Source organism: Gossypium hirsutum, chromosome A11 (genome assembly GCF_007990345.1).
Source record: "Gossypium hirsutum isolate 1008001.06 chromosome A11, Gossypium_hirsutum_v2.1, whole genome shotgun sequence".
Lineage (NCBI taxonomy): Eukaryota > Viridiplantae > Streptophyta > Magnoliopsida > Malvales > Malvaceae > Gossypium > Gossypium hirsutum.
The window spans coordinates 119,116,614-119,136,013 of record NC_053434.1 but is presented as its reverse complement, the minus strand read 5'-3'; the positions used below and the strand labels follow the sequence as shown (position 1 = coordinate 119,136,013).

General features: G+C 35.9%; 1 protein-coding gene and 1 long non-coding RNA gene across 2 annotated transcripts in view; both read right to left on the bottom strand.

The window, feature by feature from the left end:
* Positions 1–972: 972 nt before the first annotated feature.
* The window catches only part of LOC107954797 (L-type lectin-domain containing receptor kinase V.9-like), a 40,160-nt gene continuing 21,732 nt past the window's right edge, over positions 973–19,400 (bottom strand). The window contains exons 4-6 of the mRNA XM_016890474.2: positions 12,899–12,924; positions 7,090–7,096; positions 973–1,399 (exon numbers count right to left, since the gene is read on the bottom strand). Coding sequence (XP_016745963.2) covers positions 1,051–1,399; positions 7,090–7,096; positions 12,899–12,924 — 382 coding nt within the window. The 3' untranslated portion in view covers positions 973–1,050. The remainder of the gene's footprint in view (positions 1,400–7,089; positions 7,097–12,898; positions 12,925–19,400) is intronic.
* LOC107962780 (uncharacterized) lies at positions 2,951–4,420 on the bottom strand. The gene is made up of 2 exons (XR_001701772.2): positions 3,739–4,420; positions 2,951–3,414 (listed from the first exon to the last, which is right to left on the bottom strand). It is a non-coding gene; the product is annotated as an uncharacterized lncRNA (long non-coding RNA).

Here is a 19,400-nt window from a genome sequence, read left to right as displayed (position 1 = left end):
AAGCTATGATTTTCAATATTACTAATATTTATATTATCTAATTTTGCCCTATATTATCACTAATAGTCGTAGCAATTTAAAGAAAATGAATATTTTTAAAAATTTTCCCTAATATTATTTATAAAAATTATAAAATAATAAAATAATACATTTTAATTAATATAAACAATCAACCCGAGCATCACAAAGATAAAGAAAACTAGATGCATAATAAAACATTTAATTTACCACTCAACTAAAGTTTTATCTTGATAACTCTAAACATTTTAATTTTATTATACACACCTACCTCCATCAATTGTATATATCTATATCTTATAATTTAAGCTCTTGATTGAGTTGGTGTCCAAATCAACCGGGCACTAATTCAGCTAAAGAAATTATGAAAATGTCATTTTGTAATTAAATAAATTATCGAGAATATTTTAATCTTTTTATTTAAAAAATAATAAAAATTATGCATAAAATAATTTTTTAAAGTGAGCTTCCTTTCCCAAATATAAATGAGACTAGATAGAATTCAAATATACCTATCAATTATTATTATGTAAATAACACTATATTTGAATTCATTATTTAAATATCAATAATTGATATTTAAATAATGATTAATATACAATATTCGTCATTGTTGACATTAAACACCAATAGTACATGTAATTAAGAAATTAACATATGAAGGACTTCAGATAATGATGCTTTATATTGTAATAAAAATGGAAAGGTGGTCACATACATCAAACTTTTTTATTCGAGTAAGCTTTTTAATTTGTTATGCATGTGACCACCTTCCTATTTTTATTAGAATATAAAACATTATAAAAATATTAAAATAAAAATAAAAAACTCTAAAAATTAAAACAATTAAAAAAAGAATAAAAATTCCAAAATTTTGAGAATCACATGCTCAGTTACAAAATATATTCCTAAATGATATTTGCATGAACAGCCACAGTATGCTACTTCTGATGCTTAAAAATATATACAAAACCCTATTACTCGATTCGGAAGGCTTTAAATTTTTAAAGAAAAACCCGATATTTTTCCACTTCACCTACCGTGAGAAACAAATGCTTCTGTAATTGTTAATGAAGGAACGGTGTTTCTCTCGCCTGTCAACTCATTAGGAGCGTCCACTTCATTTGATCCTGCTGGGAATTCTCGAACTTTGATAACAGAGCTGAAATCATCAGGCAATGAAGCAACACCGTCCAAATACGATATAACGCTGGACATGCTAGGCCTAGCCGCTGTCACCGGGTGTGAACAAAGCAACCCAGGCTTCAGCACCAACTCCGCTTGTTGTCCCACAAATCTCTTCCCCAACCTCTTATCAATAGTCGCCAAAATGTCTCCTTTATCCCAGCAATCCGTTATCCAGTCAATCATAATATAAAAACTTAAATGAATCTAAAGACTATTTACACTCAATCACTTCATTATTGTACACATTACTAATTAACATTACCTTCTTTTAATTAAATTCTGACCAAAGTATTTCACCCAATTACTTGCATTTTGGTTTAACGTCACGTTGTGGAACCAAATTCAACTCATAATTGAAAAGGGTATTGATCAAGAATCAATTTTAAGGTGAGAATTGATGATTTGATCGGTTTAATTATCAGTCTAAATCTGAAAATATTGATCTCAATATTATTAGTAGAAAAATTATCGCATGTAATAATTGGACCAACATTTTAAATAATTATATATCGCCTTAAAATTATAGACTAAATTAAAGTATTGTTATTTAAAAAAAAACTTAAAAATACTCAAAAAAATTGGCCTTAAATCCATTTAAAAATTTAATGGTCAAATAGACAAAATATTTCACTTCATCACTTGTATCTTAATTAACTTGTCACGTCCTATTAACATTATTAAATCGAAGAAATATAAGGATTCATTTACTTAAAATTATAAGCTTAAATTAAAGTTTAAAAGTTCGGTTAAAATACGAAAGGGATTAGATAATAGCATAAGGCCCCAAAATGAGCTTGAAAAAATAAGAAACATTTAACATATGGACCAAGCTTGAACTCTAATATATAAAGTCGAAGCTTAGCTCAACCCGCTTTATACTTTTTGTAATATATTTTTTATTTTAATTTTTACATATTATACAATTTATATCACATAAAATCGAATATATAGTAATATAAATACTATGTAAATATTAGTAATATATATTAAATTGTTAATGTTTTAGATTTAATAAAAAATTAAAATATTAATTTAAATTAAAACATTTTAATATATATATATACACACTAATCTAAACCAACTTGAATTGATTAGTTACAAACATAAATAACTTTAGATAAAAATATAATTCTATATTTAAGTTGAACTGAGTAACCACGGACAAAATATATTAATATTATGTATAAATTTCGTCCAAACCAATTTCACTAGTTCTATAAGCACTAAATTGAATAAATATTATTCCAAAAAAGTTATTTAATAATTATTGGGACTCTAGTTACTGAAAAGCGAGCTCAATATTGGGTAATAGTATTACTATTTCACTTTGGAAGTAGATTTTTATAAAAATAATCCTTAAAAATTAGTTAATTACAAAAATGAGTTGGAAAAAAAAAATACGAATATGACCCATTTGTTATAGTATTTGTTAGTACAACTTGACACACCAATGAAACTACACGTATTTTCCCCCTAATCATCAATGTCTAAAAAAAAAAATTTGTGTCGTCATTGTGTCAGGCAATATCGTATGTATTTTTTAAAATATTAGTGAAAAATATGAGTATTCACAATGAAGAAAAAATACTTTTATAATGTATATTACCGTTATTTAGACAATACCAATTAAAACTTTTTAAAAAATATCAATACTTTTAAATATACAGAAAAGGATAGAAATATTTTTTATTGATGTAGGACATCATCTTAATTTTAAAAAATTGACAAAATAAAAAAAATCTGCTATAAAAAGAAAATTTTATTGTCTTATCCAAGAGAATGGTTCCAAAGCATACCTAGTTGCTTAGTTCTAACGGTTATTTTACTCAAATGACCCTCAAAAATTAATTATTTACGTAAATGATCCTAATTAAAAAATGATCATCCAAATGGCCTGGAATAAATAGTAAAATTGGGTTGGGGATAATAAATTGCCAATATCACCTATTTTTATGACACAATTGTAAGGCCCAAATTTTGCCCGAGGCCCAATAAAACCAAACCAAATTAAACCTAGCCCATTACCCAATTACAAGCCCAAAACAGATTTAACCCTAAGCCCAATTAACAGGCCCAGACCTAAACAAACTTTCAGCTAGGCAAAAACCCTAGCTCATCCTTGGCGCCGCGCCTCCCTAGCCCCATGTGCGCCGTACCCCTCTCTTGGCCATGCCTGCAGCACGCCACCATCCCATCGCTCCTCTGACACTTGCAAAACCAAAGCAGCAAACAAAACAAAAGAGAACAGAGGCAGAAATAATACAAAGTAGAGAGAACAGTAATAGAAGGGGGGATTCGGCTATATAGCCAAAGAACAGAAATGTAAAGGGGTTTTTTTTAAAAAAAGAAAAAATATTGTATTACAGATTTTTTTAAAAAAGAAATCGAAAACAGAAAAAAAACAGAGAAAAGCTTCAAAGGTTTTTTTACTTTCGTTTTAAATTCTTGTTCTTTTTTTCTTTTTTATTTGATTACTTTATATTTTATTTAGATATGTAAACGAAAACAAAAAAGAAGAAGGAAGAAAATTACTTGGATCACCTCACGGTTACGTCGTCGGAGTTCTCTCCGTCTTCAAAACTGAATCAAAAGAGGACAAGGGGAGAGCTTTCTTCTTTCATTCGAGGGCTAAGTACGCCTGGCTTTCAAACGGGGCTAAAACAAGGGCTAAAGGCCCTGATTTGTAAAACTTTAACCACCGTCCATGGCGGAGGAGCGTGGATAGGCGATGGCGGCGCAAAAGCTAGGGTTTTGAAACCCTAGCAGAGAAGAAAGGAGAGCCCTTTCTGCTTTTTTTTTGTTGAAGCAACAGAATAATTTTAAAACAAAAAAACGGTTTTTTATACAGGCACAAAACGGTGCCGTTTGGAGACCAGGGCCCCCAGCGTCGAAACGGCGTCGTTTGGGGCATATTAACACGTGACCCGACCCGCTACTAAGGGGGATCCGCGCGTTTTACTTCTTTGGGATATTTTTCCCTTCAGTCCCTCTGATTTATGGGCTGCTCTGATTTAGTTTTCTTTTGTTTTTTAAATTTGCCCAAATATTTATCGTATGTTTTGATTTAGTCCATTGGCATGCTGAACTCTTAGAAATGGACACGTGTCCGAACTTTGGTCTATTTTTCCATCAGATCCCCGGTTGTTTTAGTCCGCCCCATTTCGGTCCTTATTTGTTTTTTTATTTATTTTTTGTACCCTTAATTCTATTTTGATCGCAGTTCAGTCCTTAATATGTTCAATTTATTTAATTATTTGTTTTTTTAAAAAACTATTATTATTATTCATTTTGAGTTTTATATATATACATATAACTTATTTTAAATCATTTTATTATTACTATTTTTCATATATATTTATATTATTATTATTATTATTTTTATTATAGTTATTATTTTAAGACTTTATTTATTATCATATTGCTTTAAATTTTTGTATGATATTAAATTTAATTACTCTTATATATTAATTAATACATATATAGTTTATATCAAAATCGGTTTTATTTTATGAACGTTATTAATTTCATGATATTTATATTATCTTTTTAAATTCATTTATATATATATAATTCATTCTTGTCAAATATCTTATCTACTATATATTTTGTTTTTTTATACTCTCATCCATCAGTATTTTTATATATGTACTATTTATACTAAGTATTTCCCTTTATGTACATGATTAATTATTGATTAATAAACGTTGTTTCAAATTATTTTGTGTAATTATTGGTTTTATCTTATATAGATTGTTACTCACACATATATTCCTTTGTATATTATTCATTCATGTTAAAATTTTCTAATATATACATAATTTGCTTCAAAATTTCTATATGAGCATACATTATTATTTTTGTGTGTATAATTTATGTTATATTTGTAAATTTTGTTTTAAATTGTTTTGTATAGCACTAATCTAAATTTCTTACTTGTTTGAAATTTGTTTATATGTTAAACTTTATATTTTAAGCAGTATTTATTCCTTTTATGACTTATTTCAAATTTTTGCATGTATCATTTGTTTATATACATATAATTTAATTACTTTTGGATTCTTTGTCTTACATTATCTATTTCAAGTTCATTTGTTTTAACATTGCTTATTATCTTTTAAAAGTTTTTCTTAAGATAGATTTTATTTAATCATTATTTAGAAATGTTAAATAGTGTATGTGGTAAAGATTATTATCATTGGGAATGTTTTGATTTTCATGTTTGTATTTTTCAATAATTTGTATAATATGTTATTCATGTACATTTTCCATATTGGTTACCTTATTTTGCGTTTCCATACATTATTTCCTTCATCATGTTTTACAATTGCTTCTTATTTTCTTTTATTTTGCCTTTGTGTTTATTTATTTTAATCGTTATTAATTTAGATTTCATCATTGTTATCATTGTTATTATTATTTTTATGTCATTATCTTATGTTAGTTATTTCTTATTTAGTCGTTCATATCAAATAGTTAAAAATTATGTGATTATTATGAGTTGTTTTCTTATTAGTATATTCATATTCTCATTACTTATCAACATAATGATCTCATTCGCATATTACCATAAATACACATCGTTTTAAATTTCATATTTGCTATTATTTCATAAAAAGAAAATTCTCTAATTAAGGCAACATTTCGTGTTTGGGAAATTCGAGAAATCGTGCCCTAACTTACTGGGTTTCGATTTTTCTCGTTTAACCTAAATAACGACATATTCCTTTTAAATCACAATACGAGTTTTAAATAAAATGCTACGAGTTTTAAATAAAATGCTTACTCTCTGAGATTTGAGGTATTGTGCCCTAACTTACTAGATATGACATCTTATTACCTCGAGATAAGATTTTTTGCAAATAAGGCAATATTTCGTGTTTGGAAATTTCGAGAAATCGTGCCCTACGTGCTGGGTTTCAACTTATCATTTGACCGAACAACCAAATATCCTTTTTAAAATTTCAATGCATGAGTTTTGGGAATCATGAGATAGTTTTGGCATCGAAGGTTTGAAACGTCGTGTCCTACGTGCTAGATGTGATATTTTATCTCCTCAAAACAAAAAGAATCTTAATACCCACTTTGAGTTATCCAAACATTCATAAAAAGGGATCATATTTTAAAGTTTATTTTAAAGTCTTTTCAACTTTCGACATTAAAACGTTAATTAATCGATTAGGTACCAATTTTGGGCGTGACGAGGGTGCTAACCCTTCCTCACACGTAACCGACTCCCGAACCCGATTTCTCAGATTTCGTAGACCAAAATCATTGTTTTAGTAAACCAAAATGCTTTATTAAAATGACCAAACTTCTCGGTGATCTGATCACACCTAAACAAAAAAGATTGGTGGCGACTCCCAATTTTCGTTTCCATTTTCAAAACCAAAGTCGATTCCCGTTTTCAAAAAAATGGTTTCGACAGCTTGGCGACTCCACTGGGGAATTGAGAGTCGAGCCATAAATTAATTAATTTTTGTCTTTGGTCGAAATTGAAAATTCGTTTTAAACCTACGATCCCTTCGTTGCATTTCATCCATTTTTCTTACGATTTTCATTGTTTTAGTTCTATTTTCTTTATTGCCTCGGGTTTTCTTATGTATATATCCTCACACATTGCATTGCATGACTGTTGTGGTCACACCTTTTAAGTGGGAGTGAGAAACTATACCTTCGTGAGGTTTTCACCTCCGCATGGGCTAGTGGATTACTTTCGGGATACATCAGTACCTATGTCTTCGTGAGATTTTCATCTCCGTGCAGCCATAGGGAAATGTATCCCCCTGAACTGAACTCGGCCCATATGAGCCTATAATGGGTAAGGATCGAGGAATCTGCTAGTTCAGGTACCCTTACTTTAGAACCGAACCACATATAGAGGACCTAGGAGCTTACCTTAGGTAGAGCCACTCCGAACCCCTAGCAGTCACCCGAATAGGTGCTTTATTTGTTATTTATTTCTTCTCTACTAACGTGTTTTGTTTTTTTTTTGTTTATAACTGCATTGCATTACATCATCATAGAAAGGAGGTGTTGATTCATATTCGATTGCTAAATAGAATAGTTTGTCATAAGAAAACGAATTTCTTGATAAAGTGGATTATAACTCGGTTGTTAAATATGGTTCAAGTAAACACAATGAAGGAAGGTTGATAAAAAATACACGACTTTACTTCATCGCCTGAGGGTTCAAGCTAACAAAGATTATTCGAGAGCCGTCGTGTCTTAAAGAAGCTAACAAGCAGCGCGAGGATAAGTGAGCAATGGGCCACAATCCAAATCGAGTAGAAAGGAAATAATAGAGACATCTTTTGGAAAATTCATAAGATCCAACCATAACATCCGGATATTAAGAGGAGGATAGGTGTCTTCGCCTAGAATATGAGGGCAAGACTGCATATGTAATGGAGTAATACAAAACTTTGTTTCATTGCCCGATGATTCAAGCTGACAAAGATTATTCGAGAGTCGCCACGTCTTGACTTTCTTAAAGGAGCCGACGAGTATCGCGAGGATAAGTGATCAATGAGTAGCAGCCTAGATCAAGTAAAAAGGAGTTAATAAAGACATCTTTTGGAGAATTCGCAAGACTCAACCATAACATCTGGATATGAAGAGGAAGATAGGTGTCTTCGCTTGGAACATGAGAGAAAGGCCGTATATGTAATTCATTTTATGTAAGGGAATTTGTTTTCTAGAAAAGTTGTTCTAATGGAATTGAATTCAGAATCAACGCATTCCTTTCTTTTGCATTCATTCCATGCATTTGCATTGTATTACATCGTTTGCATTAAACTTTTACTAAAGGGCCCTAATTAGGTGAAATTATTTCAGAATCGACAAAGGATATGGACCAATTGTTGGAGAGAATAGAGCAAAGGCAAATACAGATGCAAGAGCAATTGATCAGAATTCAACGAGATATGCGATAACAAATGCTAGAAGTCCAAAGAAATATGATAGGCCAGTTAACCCAATTACTGGCCGGAGAACTTGAAAAAAGGAATGGCCCAGTGGTCAATAGTGAAGATGATATTGAAGACATCGTCTATTCCTCAGGTTTTACCCCGACAAACGTCCTGACCTAACCAAACATACAAGGGGTACCCGTTATTATCGGACTCCAATATCAGACTAATACTTGGCACTGTTGAACTTCCCCATGGGTTCAGGTTTTAACCCAGAAGATGATAGAGCCAAACCAGTTGTTCTGGCAGAAATGAAGGAAAATGGATAGTGGACTCTAAAGGCCTCGAAGAAGAAGAAAAATAAATAGAATGACGCGAGCAGGTATAACAAGGGCCTTTTGAAGGTAACTACCAGCCATCAAGTCTCCCCAAGACAAGGGTTCAATCGAAGAACGAACTCAGAAAAACCCCAATTCACGCTCATCCCAATCACGTACAGGGAGTTGTACCATATTTTGTTCGATGCACATGTCGTATCCTCTTTTTACATAGAACCAATACAGCCTCCATACCCTAAATGGTATAATGTAAGTAGCTAATATGAATATCATGCGGGAATCACGGGGTATTCCATCGAAAACTGTATCACCTTTAAAATTTTAATCGAAAGATTTATCAAATTGGGAATCGTGAAATTCGATGATCCCTCTGGAGGAGGAAACCTGTTATCCAACCTTTCTGTTAAAGGGGTGGACATTACGAGTTCCATGATGGATAGGGGTATGAGATCCAATGACACATTGAGCTCAGAACTCTAGTGTAAGACCTGGTATTGGGAAATCCGAACATTAAAGACGTATCAGAAGAGGGAATCCGGGAATAAATTTTTTTTCAAGTATCTGCCCTTGACATGTTTGGGAATGTTTTGAAAAATGGGACTGTGGAGGAAATTCTTGTATTTTTAGGGCTAATCTAGAGTAATATTCAAAACACGCTTGTTGTTTTAAGCCTAGAAGCAATGAGAATCCTTTTGTGAAATAGGCTTATATCCAAAATCTTTATTTCAATAAAATGCATTTTTGTTATCATTTTGAGTAAATATTTTTTTTATTCTTTCAATTTCATACCGTACAAACAATTATTCTTAGATTCTTTTATTTTGGATAATCTTTCAAATATTTTCATTCATGATCATTCTATATAAATAATCATCCTTAGAATCATTTATTCTTTGGAATCTGCTTTCAGCAGGTCCCCGGATATCAATGATGTGAGCAACGATGTCACTAACTCCGAGTCTCCTTTTGAGCGAAATATGGGCCTAAAGGAATCTCAGCACTTTGAAGATGACAGAGATGTAGCCTATCTCTTGATTTGTTAAGGACGGTAGAATAAGATTGAAAAAGGGGATTCCACCTTAGAAAGAGTCAGTGGTTGGCAAGCCTAAAACAAGAGAAAAGGGCAAATATTGGAGCCTGCATTACCACAAAGACAAAACAAGACATCATTGAGTCATTCCAAGAAGTTAAATATGTTTTCACATGATCGCATCAAGATATGCTTGGCTTACTAAGACATGAGGATGCTACAAGATGTTTGAACAGCATATGCTAATGTTTTTATAATGACCAGGCTAATCATGATATTCGAATTCTACTGGTCTAACGTAGAAGGGAATTGCATCAGTTATGCCGCAAATGCTAAATTTATGGAGACAAGATTCATATACCCTTTCATTTCTATCTATGTGGGGCATGGAAGTTATGGGCCGATCTCTTTGAAAACTTCTAACCGATACTGATTCATCTTTGGGGCCGTCGATTACTCCGCGAAAAGGGTGAAAGTTGTTTCATATGCCAATATCACTAAGTCGGCACTCATCAAGTTCCAAAAGAGGTACTAAAAAATACCAGAGAAGATCATGTCCAACATAACTACACAATGTCAAAAGTTTGCAGTCTGTTCAAAGATTAGGCGCTATATTGCTAAGGCAAAGGCAAAGGCAAAGGTAAAAAAAAAAAGAGAGAGAGAGGAACCCAACAACAAACTAAAAATCATGGGGCAGATGATCGAGACTTGCAAAGATTAGCATAAGAAGTCACCATGTTTATCGAACGTTGACCAAGACCTTCACCGGGGCAGCATATTTCATTAGTCTATGGGATAAAAACAATTTTGAAGAGGAGATGCCTTGTCTCTGAGTCTTGATAGAGTTGAAGTTGGATAAAGAAAATGGATCCAATCCCGATATGATCAGTTGAATTTGAAGAAAAAAGGTTGAAAGCCATCTGTTATGGTCCAATGAACGATATGAGCTTATGATGAAGAGGTCCATCTTAGAGAATTCCTCTAGGGGAACTTGATATTGAAGAAGATCCTTCCTATACAAAAGAACTTAAGAGGAAAGTGGATGCCAAACTGAGAAGGACCTTATGTAGTAAAGAAGGTCTGTTTTGGAGGGGCATTAATATTAGCAGAAATGGATGGCAAAGACTTGCCCAAATCGGTGAATTCGGATTTCGACAAGAAGTATTTCACCTAGAAAGTGAGAGGCCAAGGCGAAAACCCGCAAATGGCGCTTTAAGATCTAAAAAAAAGGGAGAAGAAGAAGAAAAGAAAAGAAAAAGAGAGGCCAAGGCAAAAACCCACAAAGGGCGCCTTAAGACCAAAGGGGACTTGAGTTGAAAACCCGAAAAGGGCAGCTCAAATTTGGATCAAAGTGGGGCATACAACAGTCTTGCTATGCCTAAATTAACAATAACAAAGTATACTACGTCTTGGGGCCTCGACAAAGTACTCCGGATCCCCTAAACACATATTAAGCTTAGAAAGGTCCTCAAAGAAGTTGGTACAAAGAAGCTCAAGCGGCGATATCTGGGGCATCTAGTTTTCCATTCTACCCATTTTTAAATTTGTTATCTTTGATTACCTTATTCTTTTCAAGATACATCCCAATAAACCTCTTTCTTATTGCATTACTATCTTTGATTAACTTATTCACGTTTAATTAATTGTCTCCTTATTGCATTTGCAATCTTTGATTAATTTATTTATTTCGGGCTACGCTCTAAATCAATCTCCTTCTTGTCTATTGTTTTGATCTTTTTCAAGCATTGAAATAATGATTAATGGACTAATAAAACTTTCACAAAAGAAGTTATGTATATTACTCTGGAGGCTTCTAAACAGTATAAGAACCTGAAACAAGACCATCATTTAGAACTCACCAAGCCTAAGGGTTGAAATTGTTTGAGAAAGAGGAGTCTAAATTGCGACTATCTCTTCAAATTTTCTGTCAAAGATATCAGTTGAATAAAGAAGCAAGGTATTTCGTTGGTGATACAACCTTGACAAATAACGAGCAATGTCAATCTAAGTGTAAAAGAGGGTCATTCTCGAGAAAAAAATGATACTCTACATTCATACAAATATCGAGCATATACCACGAGTCATTACACCCAGAGAATGGTGTAACAGATCAAATTAATTACCCTGAGTTGTAGTGGGTTGAATAAGCAAAAAACTCCATAAAGTTTAAGTGGGGCAAGCTTGTCGAGTAGATGAGATTGTTTCTTCGAGTTTTCTATTAAGAATGCCAGCTAAACAAGATGACAGAATAATACGTCAATGATCAAACCTCGGTGAACGACGAGTAATATCAAATTAAGCATTAAAAATAACATTTTGCATTCATACAAACGTCATTCATACACATCTACCTAGGATCATCTGATTCATTCGAGTCATGAAATCCTAAATCATTTGGCATAAATTGGCCCATGAAATAGATTCAACAGGTCATGTTCTCCAAAGAACGGCGTGATAGACCAAAGAAATCAAAATCCTACACCCTTGAAGATGCAATGGGATGGATTGAAGTCACCATAGAAGATCTTATTTCCCTGATGTTATAGTGGAGCAGATCGAAGATGGGGAATCTAGGCTTCCTGATATTGCACTGAAGCAGATTTAAACCACCATCCTAGCTCCCTAATGTTGTAGTGGAGTAGGCTGAAGATTGTAGATCTTGTTTCCCTGATATTGCAGTGGAACAGATCGAAGACGGTGAATATAGGCTTCCTGATGTTGCAGTGAAGCAGATTTAAGCCACCATCCTAGCTCCCTAAGGTTGTAGGGGAGTAGGCTGAAGATTGTAAATCTTGTTTCTCTGAGATTGCAGTGGAGCAGATTGAAGACGGTGAATCTAGGCTTCCTGATGTTGCAGTGAAGTAGATTTAAGCCACCATCCTAGCTCCCTAAAGTTGTAGCGGAGTAGGCTGAAGATTGTAGATCTTGTTTCCCTGAGATTACAGTAGAGCAGATCGAAGACAGCGAATCTAGGCTTCCTGATGTTGCAGTGAAGCAGATTTAAGCCACCATCCTAGCTCCCTAAAGTTGTAGTGGAGTAGGTTGAAGATTGTAAATCTTGTTTCCCTGAGATTGCAGTGGAACAGATCGAAGACGGCGAATCTAGGCTTCCTGATGTTGCAGTGAAGCAGATTTAAGCCACCATCCTAGCTCCCTAAAGTTGTAGTGGAGTAGGCTGAAGATTGTAGATATTGTTTCCCTGAAGCTGCAGTGAAGCAGATTTAAGCACCATCCTAGCTCCCTAAAGTTGTAGTGGAGTAGGCTGAAGATTGTAGATCTTGTTTCCCTGAAGTTGTTGTGGAACATTCTATAGCATCTTTACTCACTTCGATGTATGGTGCGTCGGTAGAAATAGATGCTACAATGTCTTCTTCTCCCTCGACAGTGACCAAACAGCCATCCATGATAAATTTCACCTTTTGATGAAGGGATGATGGGACCGCTCCAACGGAATGGATCCAAGGTCTTCCCAAAAGGCAGTTATATGAGGGTGTAATGTCTATGACTTGGAACTCGACATCATATATGTAGGGACCCACTTCTAGAGGGATCTCAATTTTTCCCATGACTTCACGCCTTGTCCTGTCGAATGCCCTTACTGTGGAATGACAAGGCCTTAAATAGGACAGATCCATCGGAATTCTGGAAAGCGTGGCCAAAAGCATGACATTGAGTGTCAACCCATTATCGATAAGCACGTTCGGTATTATGTAACCCTTACAACGGGTTGTGATATGCAATGCTTTCACTGAGCTCTACCATTAGGTGGTATTTCATCATCACTAAAAGAAATGAAATTATCCACGTTTAGGTTATTCACCCATCTATCAAGCTTCTCAACGGATATATTGTTTGCCACGTAAGCTTGATTCAACACATTTAACAAGGCGTTCCGGTGTGGCTCTGAATTTAACAGTAGAGATAATACCGAGATTCGTGCTGGCTGCTTACTCAATTGTTCCACCATGTTATACTCACTGTACTAAATAAATTTTAAGAATTCCTGTGCTTCCTCCTCGTCTACAGGCTTTTTAGCTTCTTGTTCAGGCACAGTTTCATGCTCATCTTCGGTCACATGCATTGGTGCTTTTCCTTTCTGTTTCAAGTCACTATTCTTCTTTTCAGCTTGACTTCTTTAGAATAGCATCGCCCACTGCGGGTAAAATGGCCTACCTCCCCAACATCTCCAGTTGTGGCTTCGGACTTTTCAACTTCAGGTGTGACAATGTTGACGTCATATTTCCACGGTACCGCATTGTCGTCCTTGTAAGGGAAAGGAGATGGTACTTCGATTATCACTTTCGTTTTCACCGGCTCTTTCTTCGCGTCGTAATAAATTACTAACGGCTGATCGGTGCTATAAGGGAGACCTGATGATTGGCTGTCAGAGGCGCATACTTATCTTTCGTTGGCCTCTACCTTTTTGTTAAGGACCTTAATCTCCTTATTATCCATCCGGTCTTGAAGCACCCTTTTAAATTCCTTACACGCTTGAATATCGTGTCCTACAATTCCATGGAAATCGCAAAAACTTTGACCTTCTTCTCCGAAAATTCTATCGGGGTGACAGAGTAATCCTTTCTTAAACAGTACCTCTCAAATTTTCTGCACAGGCGTCTTTATTTCTGAAACATATCTTCTGACTTGCCATTCATCCTCTTTCCCCACTGCGCTCATATTCCCTTCGGTATAGTTAGGGAACGGGTTCCCAGTTGCATTACTGGCACTATCGAATCGTAGGATGCCTGCATCAATGAGTCCTTGAACTTTTCTCTTAAAGGCTAGGCAATTCTCCGTGGAATGCCCCTGATTCCTAGCATGGTATGCACAACTAACGTTTGAATCATACCACTTCGGGTATGGAGGTTTAAGGGGTGCCATGTAATGGGGAGATATTAGTTGTTTCTCCAAAAGTTTTGGGTATAATTCCCCATACGACACAAGGATAGGAGTAAATTGCGGTCTCTCAAGATTGGACCTTGCGGGTCTTGGTTCATTTCTGGATTGGCTTTGAGCAGGTACAGTGTTTTGTGGGAATGTGGTGACGGGTCTTTAGTTGTTTGTGGCGTATACGGGGTAGGAAGGAGGTGGTGCTTGGTAATAAGGGGTTTGAGGGGGATAATAGAAATTCAGAGGTGGATAATTTTGAGGTCGGGGTTGGTTTGGATATGGGTTTGGAGTGTAATGGCTTCCAGCTCCCACCATATGGGTTTCTGGCTCTCTTTTCTTTACGGGTGCTGTCCTTCTTGAACTGTCAGAACCTTCCATCATTCCACTCTTTATGGCATTTTCAATAAGTTCCCCGGATATCACAATATCCACAAAGTCTTTTGTGGCACTTCCTACCAACTTGTCATAAAACGGCGCCTTTAAAGTGTTGATAAAGAGAACGGTTATCTCCATTTTTGTTAGTGGGGGTTCCACTTGGGCCGAGACGTCCCTCCATCTCTGCGCATACTGTCTAAAAGTTTCTGACGGTTTTTTCTCCATCATTTGCAAGGTCATCTGGTCTGGCACCATATCCGATTCATGCTTGTACTACTCACAGAATGCTGATGCCAAGTCCTTCCAGGATCGAATCTTTTCCCTACTAAGCTGGTTGTACCACCGAAGAACTGATCCTACTAGACTATCTTGAAAATAATGTATGAGTAGCTTATCTTCGTTCACATAGCCTGTCATCTTCCGGCAGAACATGATGAGATGTACTTTTGGGCATCTTGTCCCACCGTACTTTTCGAAATCAGGCACCTTGAACTTCAGAGGCAGGATTAGATTGGGCACCAAACTGAGTTCTTTAGCACCTAGTGCGGAGAAGACTTCAGTGCCTTCTATCGCTTTGAGTCTTTCCTCTAGGCTTCTATATTTCTCATTTACATCGTGATTATCTGATTTCAACCTGGCTATCTCTACTGAATCGTCCAAATCTAGAAGAGTGGATCAGCAGGACTAGCCCCCGGGTTTGATACGAACATTCCTTGCCCCAGGTTAGCAGGTGGCGCAGGTCGTTGCTCTAGGCCTATAGATTCCCATTGAGTGTACCCTCTTTGTGTTGCGTGGGCGTGTGGTGGAGTAAATCCTGGCGGATGGGGCGGATCCTGATCGTGATTAACCCTTGACTGTGGTTTCACAACTTTAGGGTTCATAGGTCCCTTTCCTTTTACTAGAGCTGACATCATTTCTATCATCTTGGCCATTTGGTCTCTTTGTTCGAGTGATTCTTCTCGAGATCTCACCATTAAGTCTCTTGTCTCTTGCTGCGACTTGGCCAACTACTCTTGTAATTCTCTTTGAATTCTTTCTATCCTTTCAATCCTTTCATTGAATTCGGCCTCCATTACTCTAGCTTGTCGGCGCGTTCTATACGAATGACGTGGTTCCAGTCTTATGGTATTACAACTGCGAATTGTATGTTTTAACCTCAGCGAACGATTATGGGATATGCAATGAATGAATGAATGCATAAATGTAAAATGAATGTTAGTCATGCATGAATATGTGAGAATTTAGTGTTGATTTTAAGACGACCCCTATTTTAGGCATTTCATTTATCAAAAGAGTCCATTACAAAATATTTTTCCATTTTCGATTCAGCCATTACACAAACTTCCTAGCTATATCGCCATATTTCTTTACTCGTGCTAAGAAATCTGATATGTTTGATCTTCGAGTTGGAGGGAATTGGCAAATTAGAATTTTAGCTTCTTCCGATAATTGTACCACGTACATGGCTACCCCATGAATTTCATTGATCAAATAGATAAGTTGCATTTCCTTTTCTTGGAGGCTCTCTTCGTAAGCACGAATATCTCTATCATATTGACTATTCTTTTCTTCCAAAGGCTCCAAGAGAGTATCTAACTATTGTTGATGATTTTGCAGCATATCTTCTAATTCATGTATTCTCTCTTTTAACTCTCGATGTTCGGACTGACTAATCGTAAGTTAAGCAGACACAATTTCATATTCGGCGTTCTTCCTCCTTAGTTCTATCATAGCCCGAGCAGCCTTTTCCTCCTATTTCTTCACTTTTCCTTTCCAAAATTCCATTCTGCCTTTAATGTTGCTTATTTCTTCTTTCCATTCTGTCGACGACTTGCCCAGCCCACTATTTTTTATTGTGCCTCTTAACTTTTTATTTTCCAGATGGAGATCTCTTAAGTCATTTCTTACGACTTCAGCCTCTCTTTGCACTTTCTCGGTTTTGGATCTTTCAATCTGAACGTCGATCTTAAATTGGTAGTTTTCCTCTTGAAGAGCACTAAGGTCCCAAGACATCTTGGCTTTTTCTCGTTCAAATTCTTGTCTTGCCATTTCTAGCTCAGACGGCATTTCCTCCGAGAAAGAATTCTGGACGGTGTAGTATGTTGACGAGATTTGCTGACTATTCACCCGTTGCTTCCTCCATATGTCGTAATCTTGGGTGGGGATATCAGCATATAGAGCCAATTCCATCAGATGAATTTTCTTCCAAGACTTTGCAATATCTCGGACCCTCTTTATATACCCTTCACCTGCAAAAGCGAACTCGGACTGTGCCAATCCTCTAGTGGCGGATATGAATTGTCATGAAGAAAATTGTCTCTAGACCATTAACGGAGCGTATCCAATTCCTCCCCATAGCCCGAGTAGTGGTACCCAATCTTGATTTCCCACCTTGCATAACAGAACCAAAAGGCGGATCCATAGTGCTCTCCAGGTTACATCTTCAGCTCGAAGGTTCTGAAAAACTGAAACCCAATGCTCTTCGGTGACATCCTTTGGCCATTCTCTCTTGAGATAAGCTTCCAACAGGGCTAATGTTTTTGAAAACATATGGAACGGTGTGCGCTTTACTTTCCAGAAGTGACTCAAAATCCAAACATTGAGCAACTGCGCGTATCCAATAAATCGTCCCTTCCCCACTTTCCTACAATTATTTAAAGATCTGAAGGTCTCAGCCAAGATAGTTGGGACAGGGTTGATCCCTTGCTTTAGTCTTTTGAAGAAATCCACCACCGTAACTTCTATGTGTCCAAGGACTTTCGAGAAGATGATCAAACTATAAATGGCCAAAGCGAATAGATTTATCCTTTTCAACATGTCGGGATGGTCCAAAACCAAATCTCGTAGGGAAGACCATGGAATGCAAATGTTTTCATTATTCTTCTTTATCTATTTTTCAGCCCATGCGTCAGTCATTTCTGTCAATCTCACTAATTTTTTCTTAAAGGTCATCGGCTTAGGCTCCTTCACATATACTTTATAGAATTACACATTTTCAACACGAAGCAAAGCAACGTACTCCTCTATAGTCCGAGTCATATCTTCTCGATTGAAGGTAAAACATTGGTAAGCCGGATCTCAAAATCTGACCATGGCTTGGATCAATCGTTCATCTACATTGACAGCGATCAAGTTGGCTATGTCCCCATATCTTTCAGTGAAGATACCCCTAGTGTCTGAGTCCCACTGATTCCAAACCCGAACCAAATCTTCAAGGTTATTCTGGCGAACATTTACAGTTACGTGCTCGGGCAGGTTGGCAATACATCCCTCCACTAGACTATCCCCTTTTTCTTTCTGAGTTTTTAGAGACCAGTCCCGAACCACGACATTCTTTTCGGTTGTTTGTATAATTGACTCTTCCATTAGAAACCCATTTTTTTGGCAACCAATCTCTAGTCAACACCTTCCTAATATGATGCCTATAATGCATGATGCAAAATAAGAACACAGACAAATATCTTGGTTAGTACAATAAACATGAATTACGAAAAATCAAAATAGAAAGTGTAAATGTCAAAGAAATAAAAGGGAAGAGGCGTTTCTCCCATGTACTTATTTTGGTGACTATTAACGGACGGAGGTTCGGCATGGCTCTAATTAGGTGGCTCGTACAGTTCACTATATGTGATTTCAGTTCTATACATGTACTTGAATTGTCCGTACTGTCATCTACTAAGATTAGTACGAAGCCTCGGTCATAGCCCATCACAGGCTCACGAGTTCAATTCGAGGGCTTACATTCACTTATGCCTATGCGGAGGGACAAGTTAACTCACGAAAGCATAAGTCATATGTAATCCGAAAGTATTCACTAGCCTGTGCGGAGGGACGAGTTAACTCACGAAGGCATAACGTTTACTTTCACTTAAACGGACGGAGCTCGGGTAGAGAGCTCATGTTATGCAAAATGCAGGTGCACGGTGTGTGGGGAGAAACTCACAAACCTTTATGTTTTATTTAAAAAAAAACTACAAGACTAAAACCATAAAACTTAAAGCTGAAAAACAAAAAAAAGGACAAAGCGAGTTAGAAAAACGTTTACAACATAATGCGAATGCATGACTTTTTGAAAACAAAGATTTGAGGATCATGACTAAATGTTAATTTGAACAAAGGATTTTGAAAATTTTGACAACGCGAGTTTAATTTCAGACACGACTCTCAAAAATCTTTCCCCAGTGGAGTCGCCAGCTGTAGCGACGTAAAAATTTTAGCTTGGTCGCTAATTGTGGCGATTAGTGAAAACTTAAAAACTGAAGTTTAATTTTAAAATAAAGAGGGAGTCACCACCGATCTTTTTTATAGGTGTGATCGGACACCTAATAAATTTATTTTTTTAAAACAAAAGAAGGCCGAGTTTAGGTCTACGTCATAAGCCAGAGAAAAATAGGGTTCGGGAGTCAGTTACGCACGAGGAAGGTATTAGCTCCCTCGCGACGCCCAAAATTGGTATCTTATAAACACGCATTGTCTTGATTTCCAAAAATACGAGTTTAATGTAAGATTTAATCGTGATCCGGTTGAAAAGACAAGAAATTTTAGTTTTTCGGGTTTTTTAGAAGAGTGTTCCGTCTTTAACACGAGTCGATTGATGTTCACCCAACATAGCGATGAAATCAACGACTTAATGTTAAATCGGCACGTTGCCTT